The sequence below is a fragment of the Chiloscyllium punctatum genome, chromosome 5 (assembly GCF_047496795.1).
Source record: "Chiloscyllium punctatum isolate Juve2018m chromosome 5, sChiPun1.3, whole genome shotgun sequence".
Taxonomy (NCBI): domain Eukaryota; kingdom Metazoa; phylum Chordata; class Chondrichthyes; order Orectolobiformes; family Hemiscylliidae; genus Chiloscyllium; species Chiloscyllium punctatum.
In genome coordinates this window covers 142,576,639-142,599,655 of record NC_092743.1, presented here as the reverse complement: position 1 = coordinate 142,599,655, position 23,017 = coordinate 142,576,639, and the positions used below count along the sequence as shown (strand labels likewise).

Here is a 23,017-nt window from a genome sequence, read left to right as displayed (position 1 = left end):
GGGGGGGAGAAGGGGGGGGGGAGAAGGGGGGGGGGAAGGGGGGGGGGGAAGGGGGGGGAAAGGGGGGGGGAAAGGGGGGGGGGAGGGGGGGGAAAGGGGGGGGGGGAGGGGGGGGAAAGGGGGGGGGGGAGGGGGGGAAAGGGGGGGGGGGAGGGGGGGAGGGGGGGGGGGAGGGGGGGGGGGGGGGGAAGGGGTGGGGGAGGGGGGGGGGAGGGGTGGGGGAGGGGGGGGAAGGGGTGGGGGAGGGGGGGGAAGGGGTGGGGAGGGGGGGGAAGGGGTGGGGAGGAGGGGGGGGAAGGGGTGGGGGAGGGGGGGGGGGCAGGGGTGGGGGAGGGGGGGGGGGAAGGGGTGGGGGAGGGGGGGGGGAGGGGTGGGGGAGGGGGGGGGGGAAGGGGGTGGGGGGTAGGGGGGGGGAAGGGGTGGGGGAGGGGGGGGGAAGGGGTGGGGGAGGGGGGGGAGGGGTGGGGGAGGGGGGGGGAGGGGGGGGAAGGGGTGGGGGAGGGGGGGGGGGTGGGGGAGGAGGGGAAGGGTGGGGGAGGGGGGGAGGGGTGGGGGAGGGGGGGGGAGAAGGGGTGGGGGGGGGAGAAGGGGTGGGGGGGGGGAGAAGGGGTGGGGGGGGGAGAGGGGTGGGGGGGGGGAAGGGGTGGGGGGGGGAGGGGTGGGGGGGGAGAAGGGGTGGGGGGGGGAGGGGTGGGGGGGGGGAGGGGTGGGGGGGGGGAAGGGGTGGGGGGGGGAAGGGGTGGGGGGGGGAGGGGTGGGGGGGGGGGGGGTGGGGGGGGGAAGGGGTGGGGGGGGGAGGGGTGGGGGGGGGAAGGGGTGGGGGGGGAAGGGGTGGGGGGGGAAGGGGTGGGGGGGGAGATGGGGTGGGGGGGGGGAAGGGGTGGGGGGGGGGAGAAGGGGTGGGGGGGGGGAGGGGTGGGGGGGGGAAGGGGTGGGGGGGGAAGGGGGGGGAGGGGGGGGAAGGGGGGGGGGGGAAGGGGGGGGATTGGGGGGGGGGAGGGGGGGGGGGAGGGAAGGGGTGGGGGGGGGGAGGGGTGGGGGGGGGGGGGAGGGGTGGGGGGGAGGGGTTGGGGGGGGAGGGGGGGGGAAGGGGGGGGGAAGGGGGGGAAGGGGGGGGGGATGGGGGGGGGGAAGGGGTGGGGGGAAGGGGTGGGGGGGGGGAGGGGTGGGGGGGAAGGGGTGGGGGGGGGAAGGGGGTGGGGGGGGGGAGGGGTTGGGGGGGGGGGGGGAGGGGTTTGGGGGGGGGAGGGGTGGGGGGAAGGGGTGGGGGGGAAGGGGTGGGGGAGAAGGGGTGGGGGGGAAGGGGTGGGGGAGAAGGGGTGGGGGAGAAGGGGAGGGGGAGAAGGGGAGGGGGGGAAGGGGTGGGGCAGGGGAAGGGGAAGGGATAGGCGAGGAGGGGGGTGTGTGTGTGGTGGGGGGGGGTGAGAATAGGGATTGGGGGGGGTGAGAATAGGGATGGGGGGGTGAGAATAGGGATTGGGGCGGAGAGGGGTGTGGGGAAAAAAAGGGGTGCAGCAGCGGGAAACCCAAGAGCTCCTCCCCACCCCCACTCGCGCCTGCCCCCGGGGGTTGGGGTGAATACCCGAATCCACAGCACCGCCCCAGGCTGCTGCAGCATTCGGGCCCCGACCCCCTCCCGCTCGGCTCAGACCCGCGCGCCCCCGCCCCCCCCCCCGGCTCTCTCCCCTCCCCTCCCCCCCCCCCCCGGCTCTCTCCCCTCCCCTCCCCTCCCCTCCCCCCCCCCCCCCCCCCCCCCCCCTCGCCCCTCGCCCCTCGCCCGCCCTCGCCTCTCCCCCCTCCCCCGGCCCTGACCTTTCCGGGATGCTGACGAGTTGGGGCGGCTGTTAGCCGCCTTGCTCTTCGATGTCATGGTTCACTCCTTCAGAATGTGCCGCGGGATGGAAGAGGATGCGGCGATGGCCCGACTGGACTCTGTGTGAGAGAGAGAGACACACACCGTCTGGCCGCCGGTCCCTCAGGCCCCTCTCTGCTCCTGCCTGTGTCAGGGTCTGTGTCACTCCCAGTGCCCCTGGGTCTGTCTCGCGCTCACGGCCGTTGGTCCCCACCTGACCCCCTCCCAAGCCCCACCCCCCTCTCTCTCTCTTCGGGGGGTGTGATGGAGCGTGAAGCGCCGTCTGACCGACAGCCCCTTTCGCCAATCGGCCGCGGTCCTCCAGTTAGACTCTCTTTCCTATTGGCTATGTAGCGGCATGCTCCGCCCTCCTCCACGCGCCCAGCGAACGTGGCAACATGGAAGCGGGAAAGCCTCGCGAGAGGGGCGTCGGCCGAGGGGTGCAGCTCCAAGGCCGGTGCCTCCAGCCGAGCCCCGGGCCCTTGGATTTGGTGGCGTTCTGGTCGTATCCTCACCCAGGAGCCGAGAGACCCGGGTTCAATATCCCTGAGACGTCTAACAGGGTCTCTGATACAGGTTGAGGTGAATGCATGTTGTGGAGTTGACACAGGAGAGAACTTTTGTGGGCCAATGGTAGTGCCCATAACTCTGGGCTAGGTTTATCTATGCATTCGTTAACATTTCGTTGTCAGAATACGAAGCGAACCAAGACAGAAATTGCTGGAGGAGATCAGCAGCATCTGTGGGAATACGTCAGAGTTTACCTTTCACATCCAGTGACCCTGCATCAGAAGAGTCAATATGTCAGTGCAGGTTGTTTAGAGAATATTTAAAGGCTCTTATGGTACAGTGGTTCTCTCCTTGTCTCTAAGCCAAAAGACCCAGGTTCATATCCCACCTGCTTCATAATGAAATGTGTTTAAAAGTTTTGTGGAAGTCTCTTTTGGTGCAATGGTAGAATCCTGACCTCCCAGCCTAAGAGGCCTGGGGTTCAAGTCCTATCTGCTCAAGCAGTGTATCATAACATCTCTGAATGAGTTCATTTCAAATATCTACTCCCAGACACTAGGCGTTTCTGGTAATGGTGGACCTCTCCCTCAAATAATGTTGGGTATGTGGTGCTGTAACCTAGAGAAATTCACAGATTTGACCCAACGACCATGTTAGATTATCCAATATTGTTAGATCTCTGGAAACCAATCGCTCACGTTATCATATTGTTTCTAAGGAAAGTAAGGTACTGCAGATGCGAAATGAAGTGCCAGTGAAACTCAGCCTGTCTGGCAGCAAATGTGGAGGAAAAAAAATGAAAGAACTGCAGATAGTGTAAGTCAGAAACTGGTGCCAACGCCTTGATTAAAGCTTTATTTGGTGTACTGTTTACAATTCTGATAGGTAGGGTGCTGTTAAACTGGAAAGGGTCCAGAAATGTTCACAAGGATGTTACTGAGACTGGAGGGTTTGAGTTATAAGGAAAGGCTGGATAGGCTGGGACATTTTTCCTTGGAGGGTAGGAGGCCAAGGGCTGACCTTTATAGAGGTTTATAAAATCATGAAGGGCATGGATAACTTTCCAAACATCGACTGGACTGCCGTATTGTTAAAGGTTTCAATGGAGAGGAATTTCTTAATTGCGTACAAGACAATTTTCTGACTCATTATGTGGATGTACCTATTCGAGAAGGTGCAAAACTTGACCTACTCTTGGGAAATAAGGCAGGGCAGGTGACTGAGGTGTCAGTGAGGGAGCACTTTGGGGCCAGCGACCATAATTCTATTCGTTTTAAAGTAGTGATGGAGAAGGATAGACCAGATCTAAAAGTTGAAGTTGTAAATTGCAGAAAGGCCAATTTTGTCGGTATTAGGCAAGAACTTTCGAAAACTGATTGGAGGCAGATGTTCGCAGGTAAAGGGACGGCTGGAAAATGGGAAGCCTTCAGAAATAAGATAACAAGAATCCAGAGAAAGTATATTCCTGTCAGGGTGAAAGGGAAGGCTGGTAGGTATAGGGAATGCTGGATGACTAAAGAAATTGAGGGTTTGGTTAAGAAAAAGAAGGAAGCATATGTCAGGTATAGACAGGATAGATCGAGTGAATCCTTAGAAGAGTATAAAGGAAGTAGGATTATACTTAAGAGGGAAATCAGGAGGGCAAAACGGGGACATGAGATAGCTTTGGCAAATAGAATTAAGGAGAATCCAAAGGGTTTTTACAAATATATTAAGGACAAAAGGGTAACTATGGAGAGAATAGGGCCCCTCAAAGATCAGCAAGGTGGCCTTTGTGTGGAGCCACAGAAAATGGGGGAAATACTAAATGAATATTTTGCATCAGTATCAGATATGGAAGATATAGACTGTAGGAAAATAGATGGTGACATCTTGCAAAATGTCCAGATTACAGAGGAGGAAGTGCTAGCTGTCTTGAAACGGTTAAAGGTGGATAAGTCCCCAGGACCTGATCAGGTGTACCCGAGAACTCTGTGGGAAGCTAGAGAAGTGATTGCTGGGCCTCTTGCTGAGATATTTGTATCATCGATAATCACAGGTGAGGTGCTGGAAGACTGGAGGTTGGCAAACGTGGTGCCACTGTTTAATAAGGGCGGTAAGGACAAGCCAGGGAACTATAGACCGGTGAGCCTGACCTCAGTGGTGGTCAAGTTGTTGGAGGGAATCCTGAGGGACAGGATGTACATGTATTTGGAAAGGCAAGGACTGATTAGGGATAGTCAACATGGTTTTGTGTGTGAGAAATCATGTCTCACAGACTTGATTGAGCTTTTTGAAGAAGTAACAAAGAGGATTGATGAGGGCACAGTGGTAGATATGATCTAATGGACTTCAGTAAGGCATTCGACAAGGTTCCCCATGGGAGACTGATTAGTAAGGTTAGATCTCATGGAATACAGGGAGAAACAGCCATTTGGATACAGAACTGGCTCAAAGGTAGAAGACAGAGGGTAGTGGTGGAGGGTTGTTTTTCAGACTGGAGGCCTGTGACCAGTGGAGTGCCACAAGGATCAGTTCTGGGTCCACTCCTTTTTGTCATTTACATAAATGATTTGGATGCGAGCATAAGAGGTACAGTTAGTAAGTTTGCAGATGACACCAAAATTGGAGGTGTAGTGGACAGCTAAGAGGGTTACCTCAGATTACAACAGGATTTGGACCAAATGGGCCAATGGGTTGAGAAGTGGCAGATGGAGTTTAATTCAGATAAATGCGAGGTGCTGCATTTTGGGAAAGCAAATTTTAGCAGGACTTATACACTTAACGGTAAGGTCCTAGGGAGTGTTGCTGAACAAAGGGGGCGGCACGGTGGCACAGGGGTTAGCACTGCTGCCTCACAGCGCCAGAGACCCGGGTTCAATTCCCGCTTCAGGCGACTGACTGTGTGGAGTTTGCACGTTCTCCCCGTGTCTGCGTGGGTTTCTTCCCACAGTCCAAAAATGTGCAGGCCAGGTGAATTGGCCATGCTAAATTGCCCGTAGTGTTAGGTAAGGGGTAGATGTAGGGGTATGGGTGGGTTGCGCTTTGGCGGGGCGGTGTGGACTTGTTGGGCCAAAGGGCCTGTTTCCACACTGTAAGTAATCTAATCTAAAAAAGAGAGACCTTGGAGTGCAGGTTCATAGCTCCTTGAAAGTGGAGTCGCAGGTAGATAGGATTGTGAAGAAGGCTTTTGGTATGCTTTCCTTTATTGGTCAGACTATTGAGTACAGGGGTTGGGAGGTCATGTTGCGGCTGTACAGGATATTGGTTAGGCCACTGTTGGAATATTGTGTGCAATTCTGGTCTCCTTCCTATCGGAAAGATGTTGTGAAACTTGAAAGGGTTCAGAAAAGATTTACAAGGATGTTGCCAGGGTTGGAGGATCTGAGCTATAGGGAGAGGCTGAACAGGCTGGGGTTGTTTTCCCTGGAGCATCGGAGGCTGAGGGGTGACCTTATAGAGGTTTACATAATTATGAGGGGCATGGATAGGATAAATAGGCAAAGTCTTTTCCCTGGGGTCGGGGAGATCAGAACTAGAAGGCATAGGTTTAGGGTGGGAGGGGAAAGATATAAGAGAGACCTCTATAAAAAGGGCAACTTTTTCACACAGAGGGTGGTACGTGTATGGAATGAGCTTCCAGAGGAAGTGGTGGAGGCTGGTAAAATTGTAACATTTAAGAGACATATGGATGGGTATACGAATAGGAAGAGTTTAGAGGGATATGGGCTGGGTGCTGGCAGGTGGGACTAGATTGGGTTGGGATATCTGGTCGGCATGGATGGGTTGGACCGAAGGGTCTGTTTCCGTGCTGTACATCTCTATGACTCTATGACTAAGTGGGACATTGGTCAATCAGGAAGTTCTGTTTGCACTGGCTGGTTTCTGTCACTAGATGGAGCTTGGTGAATTAGTTCTCCATCAGGTGTGTGGAATTTTAACAGGAATCTGCAGAACTTCCATTTCTACGGTATTGCTGATATTCTGAAACTTATTTTACTTTCGAGATTATCTTACTTATGAATGAATGAATGTGCTCTATTTTAACTAAATCATGTTTTAAAGTCATTTTCTGCTGACCAAGATCCCAAAGCACATTTCCTCAGGTAGGCGATTCCAAAAGTAGAAGGCATAGGGTGAGAGAGTATAACTAGGGTGGGAGGGGTCCTTGATCTTATTGGCTGCTTTCCCGAGGCAGCGGGAAGTTTAGATGGAGTCACTGGTTGGGACGTTTGGTTTGTGTGATAGTCTGGACTGTGTTCATAACTCTCTGTAGTTTCTCGTGGTGCTGGGAAGACCAATTGCCAAACAACTCTGTGATGAATGCAGAGAGGATGCTTTCTATATAAAAATTGGTAAGAGTCTTTGTGGACATGCTGAATTTCCTTAGTCTCCTGAGGAATTGGAGACGTAATTGTGCTTTCTTGACCGTTGTGTAGATGCGGGTGACCAGGACAGATTGTTGGTGATTGTCACTCCCAGAAACTTGACGGTAATGACCAATTTCACCTTAGCTCCATTGATACAGATAGGGGCATTCCCTCCACTCCACTTCCTGAAGTCAATGACCAGCTCCTTTGTTTTTGCTGATGTTGATGTAGAGATTGTTGTCTTTACACCATGCCATCAGTGCTCAGTCACTTCCCTATACTCTGTCTCGTCGCTGAGATCCGACTGACGACAGTGGTGTTGACAACAAACCCGTAATTGGAATTCATGCAGAATTTGGCGACACAGTTGTGAACGCATAAGGAGTATAGTACAGGGCACTAGTTTTGAGGACTATGTTGGAGGAGGTGTGGTCACCTATTCTCACTGATTGCAGTCTATTGGTCAGGAAATCAAGGATCCAGTTACAGAGTGGGGAGTCAAGACTTAGGTCTCGGAGTTTAGAGATGCGTTTTTTTGGAATTATGACACCAGATGTTCCAGGAATGAGAGTAGGACCAGGGAGATGACGTCTGTCATGTACCAATTGTGACAATCGCAAAGGATCAAGGTAGTTTGGGAGGCGGGAGTTAATGTGAGCCATGACTAACCTCACAAAGCACTTCATAATAATGGAGGTCAGAACCACTGGGTGGTAGTCATTAAGGCATGCTGCATGATTTTTCTTTGGCACTGGATGATGGTAGTCTTTTTGAAGCAGGTGGGGATTTCAGCTCGCAGAGAGGAGAGGTTAGAGATGTGAATATTCCCACCAGCTGATCCATGCAGGATCTGGGTATACAGCTAGGGACTCCATTGACTGAATTGCTTTCCATGCGTTCATTCTCGAGAAGGTGTATCTGATGTCCAGGGTAGGTACCAATGCAACAGAGGCTGTTGGGATAAGTGATATCATTTCACTGACCTTCTGTTCAAAACAAGTGCAGAATGCATTAAGCTTGTTGGGAAGGGATGTGCTGTTGCCTGCGATTCTGTTCAACTTCACTTTGTAGCCCACTATGTCATGTAAGTCTTGCCACAAATGATGGGTATCTGTGTGGTTGGTCTGGGTCTCATGCTTAGTTTGGTATTGCCCCTTGGCATTTCATATTTTCCATTTCTCTAATGATTCCATTCCATGATTAATGAATGACAATGATGACACCAATTCCTTTGGATAGATCCATTACAGATGTTAAAAAAAATTACAGGCTCAAAACATTGTTGATCCACTAGATTCCATACTGGGAATATTGGTTTATTGAGAAAGGAAGGGATTAGATAGTGAGTCAGTCAAGATGTTGCAATAATGTTTCTCCTAATGAAAAAAATCATTTGAATAACTTCACAGCTTTTCTCCCTCAGCTTTTGCAACTGACAACATCTGCATCTTCTGTAACTTTGACCACCATGGAACAAGACAGGTGTAGAACATCCTGGACAAGAGATATGCCAGCAGTGGGGGGAGGTGGCAGAAAGCTTCCTCAGGCCAGTAGGACAGCCTAACAAGAGCTGAGAATGTGGTGGAAGAGAATATGGTTTCTACATCATTGATGGGATCAAGGATCCACTGACAGAGGGTGCATCTGTCTCTCAGATTCTGCTGATGGTGGCTGCCACACTCTTCACGGCCACAAAGTGAGAGACATGAGCAGTTTCATCAATTCCCCGCAGGGCAACAAGGAGAGCTCAAAGTAGGAGTGTGATATGACATCAGATAGATCACAAAGTGGATTACTGTGGAATGTTTTGCATGTTGCACACAAGTATTAAGTTTGACACATTACAGTAGAAAATTTCTTCTTGGTTATAAATCAGAACCACCGATCAGACACTTGCAGTACTGCAATATGGTGCTAAAAATCACACAACACCATCATAGTCCAACAGTCATGATTTGGACTGGGGTGTACAAAGTTAAAAATCACACAACACCAGGTTATAGTCCAACAGTCATGATTTGGACTGGGGTGTACAAAGTTAAAAATCACACAACACCAGGTTATAGTCCAACAGTCATGATTTGGACTGGGGTGTACAAAGTTAAAAATCACACAACACCAGGTTATAGTCCAACAGTCATGATTTGGACTGGGGTGTACAAAGTTAAAAATCACACAACACCAGGTTATAGTCCAACAGTCATGATTTGGACTGGGGTGTACAAAGTTAAAAATCACACAACACCAGGTTATAGTCCAACAGTCATGATTTGGACTGGGGTGTACAAAGTTAAAAATCACACAACACCAGGTTATAGTCCAACAGTCATGATTTGGACTGGGGTGTACAAAGTTAAAAATCACACAACACCAGGTTATAGTCCAACAGTCATGATTTGGACTGGGGTGTACAAAGTTAAAAATCACACAACACCAGGTTATAGTCCAACAGTCATGATTTGGATTGGGGTGTACAAAGTTAAAAATCACACAACACCATCATAGTCCAACAGTCATGATTTGGACTGGGGTGTACAAAGTTAAAAATCACACACTATCATAGTCCAACAGTCATGATTTGGACTGGGGTGTACAAAGTTAAAAATCACACAACACCATCATAGTCCAACAGTCATGATTTGGACTGGGGTGTACAAAGTTAAAAATCACACAACACCAGGTTATAGTCCAACCGGTTTAATTGGAAGCACACTAGCTTTCGGAGCGCTGCTCCTTCATCAGGTGGTTGTGGAGTATAAGATCATAGGACACAGAATTTATAGCAAAAGTTTACAGTGTGATGTAACTGAAATTATATATTGAAAAAGACCTGGATTGTTTGTTACGTCTCTCACCTTTTAGAATGACCATGTTGGTTTCAGTTCTTTCATATGTAAATCATAGAACTTTTTTAAAGTTATATTCTCAAGTGAATTCCAACAATAGGTGCCATGTTGGCTCAGGTGTGAGGTGCCCTGTGTGAGACTGTGTGTGGCCCAATGTTCATACTGATTCTAATCTAAAAAAGGAATTTACAGAACCTTACATGGATTCATGCAGTTTTTGAGCAAAACAAGATGTAATTCTGCAAGTACAAATTCACCCCACAAACTTGTGTGTGTGTGTATGTGTGTGTGGGCTGAAAGCCAAGTTCGGTACCCATGGGGATGGCTTCAAACAGGACCTTGGTTCATGTCACACTACAGGTGACCCCATTGCACTACGCACACACAGACAGATGCACACACACAGACATGTTGACAGACACACACACAAGGACAGTCACACAGACACTCCTACAGACACATACACACAGACAGATGCACACTCATAGACAGACAGACACACACACACACACAGATGCACACTCATAGACAGACAGACAGACAGACATACACACACAGACAATCCTACACACATGCATTCCTACAGACACACACACACTCCTACAGACCCACACACTCACGCAGATTCTCCCTCATACACAACCTCTCTCTCTCATATGCTCACACATACACTCCCAAACTCTCACGCATACACACACCCTCTCACAGACACCTATACCCATTTACACTCACACAATCTCACAGACACTCATAACCCCCGCCTACCACACACGCCGCGTGCACACACACACATATAAGTTTGTGGGGTGAATTTGTACTTGCAGAATTACATTTTATTTTGCTCAAAAACTTCATGAATACATGTAAAGTTCTGTAAATCCCTTTTTTAGATTAGAATCAGTCTGAACATTGGGGCACAGACAGCCTCACACAGGGTGCCTCACACCTTCAATTCATTATCTGGGCTGACATGACACCCATTGTTAAAGTTCACATGAGAATGTAACTTTAAATAAGCTCTGCGATTTACATATGAAGGAATTGAAACCAACATGTTCATTCTAAAAGATGAGAGACTTAACAAACAATCCAGGTCTTTTTCAGTTCCATCACACTGTAAACTTTTGCAATAAATTCTGTGTTTTACGATCTTATACTCCACAACCACCTGGTGAAGGGGCAATGCTCTGAAAGCTAGTGCTTCCAAATAAACCTGTTGGGCTATAACCTGGTTTTATGTGATTTTTAATTTTGTACACCCCAGTCCCAACCTAATTTAGTCCCACCTGCCAGCACCCGGCCCATATCCCTCCAAACCCTTCCTATTCATATACCCGTCCAAATGCCTCTTAAATGTTGCAATTGTACCAGCCTCCACCACATCCTCTGGCAGCTCATTCCATACACGTACCACTCTCTGCGTGAAAAAGTTGCCCCTTAGGTTTCTTTTATATCTTTCCCCTCTCACCCTAAACCTATGCCCTCTAGTTCTGGACTCCCCAGGGAGTCCAGGGAAAAGACTTTGCCTATTTACCCTATCTGTGCCCCTCATAATTTTATAAATCTCTATAAGGTCCCCCCTCAGTCTCCGACGCTCCAGGAAAAACAGCCCTAGCCTGTTCAGCCTCTCCCTATAGCTTGAATCCTCCAACCCTGGCAACATCCTTGTAAATCTTTTCTGAACCCATCTGGTCAAGATCCTGTTGTAATTTGAGGTAACCACTACACCTCCAATTTTGGTGTCATCTGCAAACTTACTAACTATACCTCTTATGTTTGCATCCAAATCATTTACGTAAATGACAAAAAGTAGAGGACCCAGCACCAATCCTTGTGGCACTCCACTGGTCACAGGCCTCCAGTATGAAAAACAACCCTCTACCACCACCATCTGTCTTCTACCTTTGAGCCAGTTCTGTATCCAAATGGCTAGTTTTCCCTGCATTCCATGAGATCCAACCTTGCTAATCAGTCTCCCTTGTCGAAAGCCTTACTGGAGTCCATATAGATCACATCTACCACTCTGCCCTCATCAATCCTTTTTGTTACTTGCTCAAAAAACTCAATCAAGTTTGTGAGACATGATTTCCCACGCACAAAGCCATGCTGACTATCCCTAATCAGCCCTTGCCTTTCCAAATACATGTACATCCTGTCCCTCAGGATTCCCTCCAACAACTTGCCCACCAGACGCCAGGCTCACTTTCGATACTTCCCTGGCTCATCCTTACCACCCTTCTTAAACAGTGGCACCACGTTTGCCAACCTCCAGTCTTCCGGCACCTCACCTGTATTTTTTTTCTGCACAAAATAGAGACAGTTCCTAATGTTGTTCACAATCCCAAGCTGTTCAGCTACCTGGGACCAATCACATAGTTACTAGCAGGCAGAAATCATTTGGCATCAATAACTACTTGTTAGTCCTTAGACCAATCAGCTACTGAATTTGCACTTGTACATAGTCCTTGACTCCAGCTTGTCTGCAAACCTACCGCTACTGACTGAACTAGGGAAAGGTGTAGAGTAACGTGAATTGTATGCTTCCTCTAGGTGTAATGACTGTGTATCTGTATAATGACATCAGATCATGTGGAATAGGAGACTGGGTCCGTATGGTTTCAATGAGATGCTGTCTCTTATCATCCTGTCTATATAGGTATGTAACAACACTTGTGCTGTTTACTCACATTAACATTGTGGTGAGCTACTGCTTTGAACTGTTGCCATCCATGTGGGGGCTAAGCAAAAAATGTTGGTAAAAAAATGAGTTCCAGAATTTTGACCAAGTGACAGTGAAGGACTGGAGATGTAGTTTTAAATGAGACTAATGTGTGGCTTGGAGGGGAACTTGCACCTAGTGGTATTCCCATGCCTGTGCTGCCTCTTCTAGGTGGTTAACATGGAAGGTGCAGGTGAAGGACACTTGATAAGATGGCAGAATACACGTTGGAGATGGTACACACAGCTTCTACTCTGTGTGTCGGTGCTGGAGGAATTGAATGATGAGGATGGAGGCCAATTAAGGATGCTGCTTATAGCATCCAACTTCTTGAGTGTTATTGGAGCTGCACTCATTCAGGCAACTGGAGAATATTCCATCACTCCCTGACTGGTGTCTTGTTGGTAATTGACCTGATTTGGGCTTATAGGATGTACATTTCTGCCTCAGAATTCCCAAACCCTGACCTACTCTTGTACTCACACTATTTATAAAATTGTTCCAGTTCAGTCTCAGGTCAATAGCAATCCCAGGACGTTGATAGTGAGGGATTCAGTGAAGGATATGGCATTGAATGTCAAAGGACTTGGTTAAATTCTCTTTTGTTGGAGATATAGTTTTAATGCCGTACACTTTTGTGGAGTGATGTTAGTTGCCACTTTTCATTCCAAGTTTTTGCATTCCCTGCCTGCCCTGACTGTTTGACTCACTTCTGTTCTCAGCTGTACCCGTCTCAGATCGATCTCTTTCCTCACTGTCTCCCTAGGTCCCACACCCGCTCCCCCCCGCACCTTACTAGTTTAAATCCCCCCAAGCAGTTCTAGCAAATTTCCCTGCCAGTATATTAGTTCCCTTCCAATTTAGGTGCAATCCGTCCGTTCTTGTACAGGTCACTTCTACCCCAAAAGAGATTCCAATGATCCAAAAATGTGAATCCTTCTCCCATACACCAGCTCCTCAGCCATGCGTTCATCTGCTCTGTCCTCCTATTCCTGCCCTCACTAGCTCGTAACACTGGGAGTAATCCAGATATTATTATCCTTGAGAACCTCCTTATTAAGTTTCTGCCTAACTCTCTGTAATCTCCCTTCAGAATCTTAAACTTTTCCCTTCCTATGTCGTTGATTCCAATGCGACAATGACCTCTTGCTGGCCCCTCTCCCCCGTGAGAACATTCTGCACCCTCTCTGAGATATCCTTGATCCTGGCACCAGGGAAACCAAATACCATTCTGCTTTTTCTCTGCTGGCCACAGAACCATCTGTCTGTACCTCGTAGTACAGAATCCCCTAACACAATTGATCTCTTGGAAGCCGACGTACCCCTTGTTGCATTAGAGCCAGTCTCAATACCAGAAACTTGGCTGTTCATGCTACGTTCCCCTGAGAATCCATCATCCCCTACATTTTCCAAAACAGCATACCTGTTTGAAATGGGTATACTCACAAAAGACTCCTGCACTAGCTGCCTATCTCTCTTACCCTTCCTGGTGTTAACTCATCTATGTGACTGTATCTGGGACTTTTCCCCCCTTTCTATAACTGCCATCCATCATCACCTACTGTTGCTGTTGCAAATTCCTCATCTCTTCTATCTGTCTCTGCAACCAATCCACTCGATCTGATAAGATTCGCATCCAACAGCATTTATGGCAGATATAATCTGCAGCAACCCTTAAACTCTCTTTAAACTCCCACATCTGACAAGAAGTACAGATCACTGCAAACGCCATGTTTGCTCCTTCACAATCTACAGACCCAGAAAATAACACTAGGAACGGTGATCTCAGTCTAATTCAGGATGGTGTGTGGCTCAGAGGGGAACTCATAGGTGGTGCTTCTCTACTCCTTCTGAAGGCAAGGGGGGAGTATTCCATCACATTCCTGACTTGTATCTTGAAGGTGGTGGACAGGCTTGGGAAGACTGAAGGTGTGTTACTGGCCACAAAATTCCTAGCCTCTGACTTGCTCCTTGTAGTTATACATAAAGTACTTAAGTGACTGTTATAGTTTTGCTCCTGGTCAATGGCAACTCCCAGAATGGTGATAATGAAGGATTCAGTGGTGGTAACGCCATTGAATATCAAGAAGCAATAGTTAGATTCTGTCTTGTCAGAGATGGTCATAGTCTGGAATTTGTGTAGTCTGAATGGTATTTGCCAGTTATCAGTCCAATCGTGAACGTTGTGCAGGTCTCACTACATAGAGACATAGACTGCTTCAGTGTATGAACAGTCACAAATAGTGCTGAATCTTAATGTAATCATTCACAAAAATCTCAATTATGGGAGAGGGAAGGTCACTGATGAAATATGAAGATGGTTTGGACCCCGATCTTATGTGAGCAATACTGAACTGTTTGTTCAGTGTTATTGTTTATGTTGAAGTATTCAACTTCTTGGAATCAGTTAGAATTAAGATGCAATGCAATATCTGTGTATAATCAAACTGCCCTATTTAGTGGCACAGTGGCTCAGTGGTTAGGTACTGGTGGCTCACAGTGCCTGGGACCCAGGTTTGATTCCACCCTCAGGCGATTTTGTGCAGTTTGCACATTTTCCCTGTGTCTGTATGGGTTTCCTCTGGGTGGTCTGGTTTCCTCCCACAGTTAATAGATGTGCATGTTAGGTGGATTGGCCATGGGAAATTGCCCATAGTGTCCAGGGATGTGTAGATTAGATGGATAAGCCATGGTCAAAGCAGGGTTACAGAGATAGATTGGGACTGGGTGGAATGTTCTTTGGAGGGTTGGTGCAGACCTGATGGACCAAATGGCCTCTTTCTACACTGTAGGGATTTTTAAAAAAATTGAAAATAATTGTGCTGTAATGTTCATAAATTCTGAGAGATCCAAGTAATTTATTTTGTATGTAGAGGGAGATTGAAGTGAAATAATGCTTTCTAATTATAATTAAAGTGCGATTTAATCTGTTTGCTGCTGAGCATTGCAACATCTAAATACTGACTAATAGAAACATTATATTACATGGTGTGTCAGAGTTCTATTCCATTTAGCCACGGTCATTTTCTAATTTAGTGCAATCATTTAAAATTGGACATATTTATTGTTATTGTTATAATTTGCACATATAATCCTTCAGTTGTTAAACTATTACTTGAAACAAAATTGTTTATATATTTCATTGCTGGGCCACAGCAACCATGTTCTGGCGTACTGAGAAGTGATTTAAAGAGTTTACAAAGTTCAGTTACATACTCATGATTAGACAATCTGCAGTTTACCAATCTCCAGTTTACCAGGCTACTGGCAGATGAATGGGCCAAGAGACTCCTTTATAGTGAATAAGATAGAAAAGGAGAGCTAATGAAACCACATTTGGTCAAGTACTTGTGGGGGTGAGGGTGGGGAATTATGGCTCTAGTTGGGGGGGAAAGGTAGGATCATTATTTGTGTTTCAAAACAGTTCTTTCACATTTCAGTCCAAAGTTTTAAAAAGTGCACAAGAAGACAAAGCTGTAGGATTTACATTACTTAAGCTCCCAAAGTAATACTGCCTGGAACTTCTTTTTTATTTAAAACTTGATCCATGCACAGACTCTGTTCACACAGGTTAAAGCTCCAACACCCTTGCAGCTTTCTCTATTTAATCGTGTAACACTAACATCATCACCATGTTCTTCACAAATTGCTCCTGTGACTGTGCAGTTTCAAGGTGGACGCAAAACCCTTCAAAGGCATTCCGAAGCTCTCCTTGGATCTTGGTAGCGTTGATCATTTTGACTGAAACAATCATGTAAATTCACAAATTGTATTTTAAAATCCCAAAGCTGTAGTAATGAAGCAAAGTGGTAGTGGAGAAGGGGAGGAAAGGAAGGAAATGCCCCACTCCTGATCCCACTGCCTTCTGGGACATCCTGCCGAAAGGTCTTGGGATCAAGAATTGGCTTGTGTGTCCCATGAAGATCGATAGAGGAAATTGAGACTCCGAATGTACACCATGCTCAAACTGAATGACAGTTAACAGCTACCTGACAGTTTGGTTTCCCTAAATGCTGCTTTGCTCTACATTATTCAACCACGAAAAGGAAGAAGGTTTTTTTTTTCACTTTACCTAATACTATTCTTGTCTTCTGTTTTGAGCAGTTGCAGTTTGAAGTGCAGTTATCATTGTCTAAACAGTTGTTTACAGGAAGTTGCACTCGACCTTGCATTTTCATTTGTAACTTTTTCCAATTAAGTGCACCTGAACCTCAACATTGTTTCCCAAAGGGTGGGTTTATTTAAGCATTAATGCATTTTAGTCTAAATTTTAAGAAGCCAAGGTGAGTATGATGGTGGAGAAAGGTGTCTCCTGTTTCGAATTACAATATTGACTTTCACATCGTAATGTGGGCATTTTAAATTAAGTGTTAGGCATTAAACTTTTCAAAATTCCACAAAGGCTAGTCTTATAATGAACATTAATGACATGAGTAGCTAATTCAGGCTGTGAAGTAGTCCTGATTAGTTTGAGCTAATAATCAATTAAATAAACACACATTGCCTGTCTCACCATACAATGACAATTCAGTATGAACATTTCCTGAGAACTGCAGACAGGGACTTATTGTGATGCATTGAGCAACCTTCCTGATCTTTGACTTGTAGTTTTGCAGGTAGAAATACAAATAAATGAACAAACATGAATTAGTTCATCCTTTCTGCACATGCAGTCCCCTTACTTGCATCACATGTTAGAAACACTGGAAAGTGGGTCTAAATGAAGACTTTAGCATCCATGATAACATACAATCATGTATGTGTCAGAGATGTCTCTGGTTTGTTAGATAGAGTCGAACTTCAATATTGGTCTGTTTCCTTCAACTGTGGTCATGACTATGTACATACATAAAAATATTTTTTGCTAATAAAGTATATTTTGAAATATAAAGAAATCTATGATGAAATATTTCTAAAACTCAGGGAGCCTGAGATTTGGAGCACAAATGCATTTATCTACAAATCAGAATTAAATGTAGCCCCGTAAAATCTGATTTAATCTGCTGTTTTTTTTCAATCAGTGCAGTGAGGTGCATTGTCCCACATTTGCTGCTCAAGCCTACGCTTTTCTGAGCCTCAAGGTCCAGGTTCAAGTTCCACTTGCTCCAAAGACACAATAACATTTCTGAGCAGGTTGATAGAAAATATCTACAATGGCAAATGATTGCGATAATACTGCAGACTCTATGTTAGCACCTGGTTAAAAAGTGGGCTTCTGGAGGGGCAAGGATAATGTCCCCCACCCCCCCAACCTCTGGGCCAGGAGGCAACGGCTCAACTCCCACCTACTCTAGAGTCACATCATAACGTCTCTGTACAGATTGATGAGAAAATATTTACGAGGCGATAGGCCAAGGGATGGGAAATAGGACGAGAGTAGTTATGTGTCTGATGGGCAGCATGGGTACAATAGTCTGAAGGGCCACTTTCTTTGCTGTAATATTTAATTCTCTCATGTGGAATGGAAATCCCCTGCTAGTAAATTATACTCCTACTAGAATGAATAAACAAGATGTTCCCCTCCAAGTTTTATGTTGATGAAGTAAATCAGTTCTGAAGAAGGGTCATTGGACCCACTGCTTTCTCTCCACAGATACTGCCAGACCTATTGAGTTTTCCCAGTGATTTCTGATTTTGTCCATTATTTGTGTAGGTAATGATTTGATGTAAGCAGTTGACTGAGAAATTTACACAGAAGCTGATAACAATAGTGACTGCCTCTAATCCAAACAGCTAGCAGCCAGCTCAGTTTAAGAAAAATGTCGGTGAAAGTGAGGGCTGGAGATTAGAGTCAAGAGTGTGGGCTGGAAAAGCACAGTCGGTCAAGCAGCATCCGAGCAGCAGGGAATCAACGTTACGGCAAAAGCCCTTCATCAGAAAAAATAATGTATGCTTTGGGGAACTTAAAGGGGAGCAGAATATATCAAATAGGCTAATTAAAAGACTACCTTTTGTTTTATTCACTGTCTCTACAGTTTTATGAGTTGTACATTATCCAGTAGAACCAAGAAAATACAGGAATCTACATCTGTCTTCTAAGTCCCAAACTTCTTTAATTGAAGTAAGAACTGGAATTATTCAATGAATCACAAACTTGTTTTTTATTCTCAGGAAGTGACAAACTTCAAAAGACATAGGACCAAATAGGAAAATGAAAGGCAAATCCTCTGTGTAGCAGCTCTTTGATGAGTGTCAGATGATTAAAAGATCTTTCATCATTCCAGCATCATGACCAAAGCAGATTATTGTATTTTTTTATCCACTGTCCCCAAACAATCCTGAGAGGCAGTGCTCACATTGCAGTGGTGTTCAGTACTTTCACTCAGCTTCCTGAATTAATGCTGTAAGGGTTTAATCAATAGTCAATGATTATTATGTGAATTGCAGCAATCACTGACATCCACAGGCAGTCTCTGGGTGAAGATTGGGTTCTGTTCTCATGTCCATTCACAAGTTAAACACAATGCAGGGCAATGCTGCGAGTCTGGAAGCAGCATGCAGGCAGCGAGTCCCAGGGGGAGACAGTGCTGGATCTTATCTTGGAAAAGCTGAGAGTCAGTATGGAGCAGTGTGGGGCTTGGAGCTGAGCGGGGATGGCTGCTGGTCTAGGGTCAGGTACAGGCAATTAGACCAAGTGCTGGGAAGGCCCCTGCACTGAGCTGCTACAATGTCATGTTTCTTTGTAATATTTTTACATGACTGTAAAGTCAATCCATTATTGATGTCTTATTTTTAACTTATTTTTTAAACTCTGTAAAGTAATGTAACTACTTTTTACATCTCTTTTGTATCCAAGATATGTATCCAGGTACGTATACCTAAGAGGCAGACATTGTAAAGGCCTTTCACTATAGTCCTGTAATGGAGCACACTTGACAGTATTCTATTCTGTTCATAAGTTTTCCAAATTACACCCCTGTATAGGATTGGGTTCGTATGTACAGCCACTTGCAAGTAGGACATGAGTAAATCTTGGACCCTTTGTATGTGGTGTTTAATTGACTCTGATCAGTCATTCTTAACATTGTCCTGTGTACTCCCAGTATGTTCCATCTGAACAAATAGTTGATCATAATTATTTAGAGAACCTTTATGTAATTCCCAGGAAATTGTCACAACATGAGTAGATGCTGACATCTACAGGGCATGAAGACTTAGGAAATTGAGACTGTGAAATCACACTGGGTAAAAACAATTGCACAGATGTGCTGTGCATTAATAGACACGTTCTTTGTAAAGTATTTGAACTGACAAACTATTTTCATATGAACTTACCAAGTCCTGCTCACCAATAAATAATCTTTTTTACAAAACATTTTACTCCTGCTGACTTTTTTGCAAACATTAAGTTTAAAAATATCACCTGAGGAAATGGGCAATCTGTACATTAGCTAACTAATAGAATCTGGAATATTCCATGTGAATGAGCTTTATGTCAGACTATATCACCTGTACATGTATTAATTATGTTACATTTTTCCATTAAAATGTGCTGATGAATGATTCTAAGTTCTTAACATTAGCAACGCCCCAACTCTTAGATGTGAACATCCTGGCATTGTGCTTCCTCAGTATGTTGCCTTTGATTGTGTTCAGAATTACAGCCAAGCAGGAATCCATCTCACCTGAAGAAATAGGAGAGAAGTTGATCAAGAAAATATCAAAGCCACTGCAAGTGTTTTGATCAGCATAGAGCCTAACCTTTCCAGATTTGCAGGCTTTTATTTATAGAGACAGACATTACAAATCTACACTTCCATTCCCAACAATTAATGTTTCGACATTTCCCTAAGCAACCTGTTCAAATGTGTAATTACACACTTCTGGAGGAGGTGGGGCTTGAACCCTGGCCTCCTGCCTCAGACACTGCCACTGTGGCAGAGGAGCCCCAACAGACAATGCTGCAGTCAAGTGAATTCCCAGCTACCACCTGAATCTATTTTGACAACTAATGGATAATTAAAAGCTGTCATCGCCTTTTCTTACTGAGCAGTGTCATAACATGCCTGAACAGGCTGATTAAAAAATACTGCAGACCAAACAAGATTACACTATTTATTAAATTAATAACAAATTAAATAAAGGAAGACAACTCATATTATTGTATGATCCCTGTGCTTAACAATGTTAAAGGATGAAGTAGAAAATGCAGGAGGAAATTCGATTGCAAGGCCAAAGGAGGAAGCAGTAAAGGTGAAGATACCTTGCCCCTATTTGTAGCTGCCAGCCACTGACATGGACTGGTGTTCCAGGAGGTGTTTGTGGAACTATTTGAGTACAATATGTGCTTCACAAAAATGCCGTTGAATGATTTTTGGCAAAATGGTTTTAAGGTTTGAACCACTCAACAGAAACCTCATGATGAAAATAAAAGTGACCACAATCCTCAACCTTTAGGGGTGTGAGTTTGTCACGCTGTGCATAGAGAATCCCAGACAAATAAACAGTTTAGTTGCAATGATTGAAAGAATTGTCAATGGGTACCTAGACCAATTGACAGCCAGATTCCAGGCAGTTAGCTTATCTCCATTTGGAAGCAACAGTCCTGTTTTTCTTTCTTATTGTGCTTTAGACTGACCTCTGAGAGGACAATGTATAGCACATCAACCTGTAATGAAGCCAGGGCCTACACATCAGTGTAAAATTGTGAAAAGCTAGTGAACAAATTAAAAGAGACACTGACTGTGGCTGTGAATTTCAAATTATTATCATAGAGTCATAGAGATGTACAGCACGGAAACAGACCCTTCGGTCCAACTCGTTGATGCCGACCAGATATCCCAACCCAATCTAGTCCCACCTGCCAGCACCCGGCCCATATCCCTCCAAACCCTTCCTATTCATATACCCATCCAAATGCCTCTTAAATGTTGCAATTGCACCAGCCTCCACCACTTCCTCTGGCACCTCTTTCCATACATGTACCACCCTCTGTGTGAAAAAGTTGCTCCTTAGGTCTTTTCTTTATCATTACCCTCTCACCCTAAACCTATGCCCTCTAGTTCTGGACTCCCCCAGCCCAGGGAAATGACTTTGCCTATTTACCCTATCCATGTCCTTCATAATTCTATAAAGCTCGATAAGGTCACTCCTCAGCCTCCAATGCTCCAGGGAAAACAGTCTCAGCCTGTTCATCTTCTCCTTACAGCTCACGGGAAAACACAACTAAATTAACAATTAACTAAATCATTTAAGTAAATGCGATAGAATCTGATATATTTTCCAATTAATCAACCTGCAGTAATTCTTATTAATTTTGTTGAGGATTTGTGTTTTGTACAAATTTATTAATCTTCATTTGTTTTGTATCCTCTACGTTAAACCCCCCTGGGTAGAAAGTGCGATATGAATAATGCTGGTGGGTAGAAAGTTGAAAAGGATTAAGCAAAGATTTATTTAAACCTTTAGTCATAACGCAATGGACATCCAATAACAAGTAATAAGAGAGATTGGTAGTGGATCAGAAATATTTAAGATAGCAGGTTACATTAAGATGTGCGTTCGTGTGCAGAATTCAACTCTATTGATGTAAACACAATCTTCACAGCCCCCACATTGTTCACAAACAGGCTCTCCCATAGAGTGAGCTCTCCTGGAGATCATCAAAGGTCTAGATGCTGACAACCAAACACATAACTGTAGTGGTGGCCTTAAAAACAATATCTTCAAACCAGACTATTAAAGGTTAATCATTGAGGGTTACTTGTACATGACAATGAGACATCATTAGTGGGAACCTACTGGGCAATGGCTTTGTGCGTGAGAAACCATATCTCACAAACTTGATTGAGTTTTTTGAAGAAGTAGCAAAGAATGTTGATGAGGGCAGAGTGGTAGATGTGATCTATTTGGACAAGGTTCTCCATGGGAGACTGGTTAGCAAGGTTAGATCACATGGAATACAGGGAGAACTAACCATTTGGATACAGAACTGGTTGAAAGGTAGAAGACAGAGGGTGGTGGTGGAGAGTTGTTTTTCAGACTGGAGGCCTGTGACCACTGGAGTGCCACAAGGATCGCTGCTGGGTCCACCACTTTTCATCATTTATATAAATGATTTGGATGTGAGCATAAGAAGTGTAGTTAGTAAGTTTGCAGATGACACCAAAGTTGAAGGTGTACTGGACAGCGAAGGAGGTTACCTCGGATTACAACAGGATCTTGATCAGATGGGCAATGGGCTGAGGAGTAGCAGATGGAGTTTAGTTTAGATAAATGTGAGGCCCTGCATTTTGGGAAAGCAAATCTTAGCAGGACTTATGCACTTAATAGTAAAGTCCTAGGGAGTGTTGCTGAACAAAGAGACCTTGGAGTGCAAGTTCATAGCTCCTTGAAAGTGGAGTTGCAGGTAGATAGGATAGTGAAGAAGGCATTTGGTATGCTTTCCTTTATTGATCAGAGTATTGAGTACAGGAATTAGGAGGTCATGTTGCGGTTGTACAGGACTTTGTTAGACCACTGTTGGAATATTGCGTGCAATTCTGGTCTCCTTCCTATAGGAAAGATGTTGTGAAACTTGAAAGGGTTCAGAAAAGATTTACAAGGATGTTACCAGGGTTGGAGGATTTGAGCTATAGGGAGAGATTGAATAGGCTGTATACAGTCCTGAATACAATACATGAGAAAAGATGACATTTTAATCTATCTTAATACTGTTTGTGTGGGCATGCTGAGCACAAATTGGCTGCATTACGGCCTACATTACGGCTATGCCTACACTTCAGAAGTACTTTGTTGTTTG

At 45.6% G+C, this 23,017-nt stretch overlaps 1 protein-coding gene and 1 long non-coding RNA gene across 16 annotated transcripts in view; one reads left to right on the top strand and one right to left on the bottom strand.

The window, feature by feature from the left end:
* The window catches only part of unm_hu7910 (un-named hu7910), a 230,793-nt gene extending 228,703 nt beyond the window's left edge, over positions 1–2,090 (bottom strand). For 13 of the 15 annotated variants that reach the window (XM_072571572.1, XM_072571573.1, XM_072571565.1 and 10 more), the window contains exon 1: positions 1,813–2,089. In XM_072571572.1, the coding sequence (XP_072427673.1) occupies positions 1,813–1,870 (58 nt within the window). In that variant the 5' untranslated portion in view covers positions 1,871–2,089. Of the gene's footprint in view, positions 1–1,812 lie in introns of all 15 variants that reach the window. The other 2 variants (XM_072571569.1, XM_072571561.1) reach the window with 2 other exon arrangements.
* A 195-nt stretch (positions 2,091–2,285) lies between these two features.
* The window catches only part of LOC140477510 (uncharacterized), a 56,246-nt gene continuing 35,514 nt past the window's right edge, over positions 2,286–23,017 (top strand). The window contains exon 1 of the long non-coding RNA XR_011960755.1: positions 2,286–2,434. This is a non-coding gene — a long non-coding RNA (uncharacterized lncRNA). The remainder of the gene's footprint in view (positions 2,435–23,017) is intronic.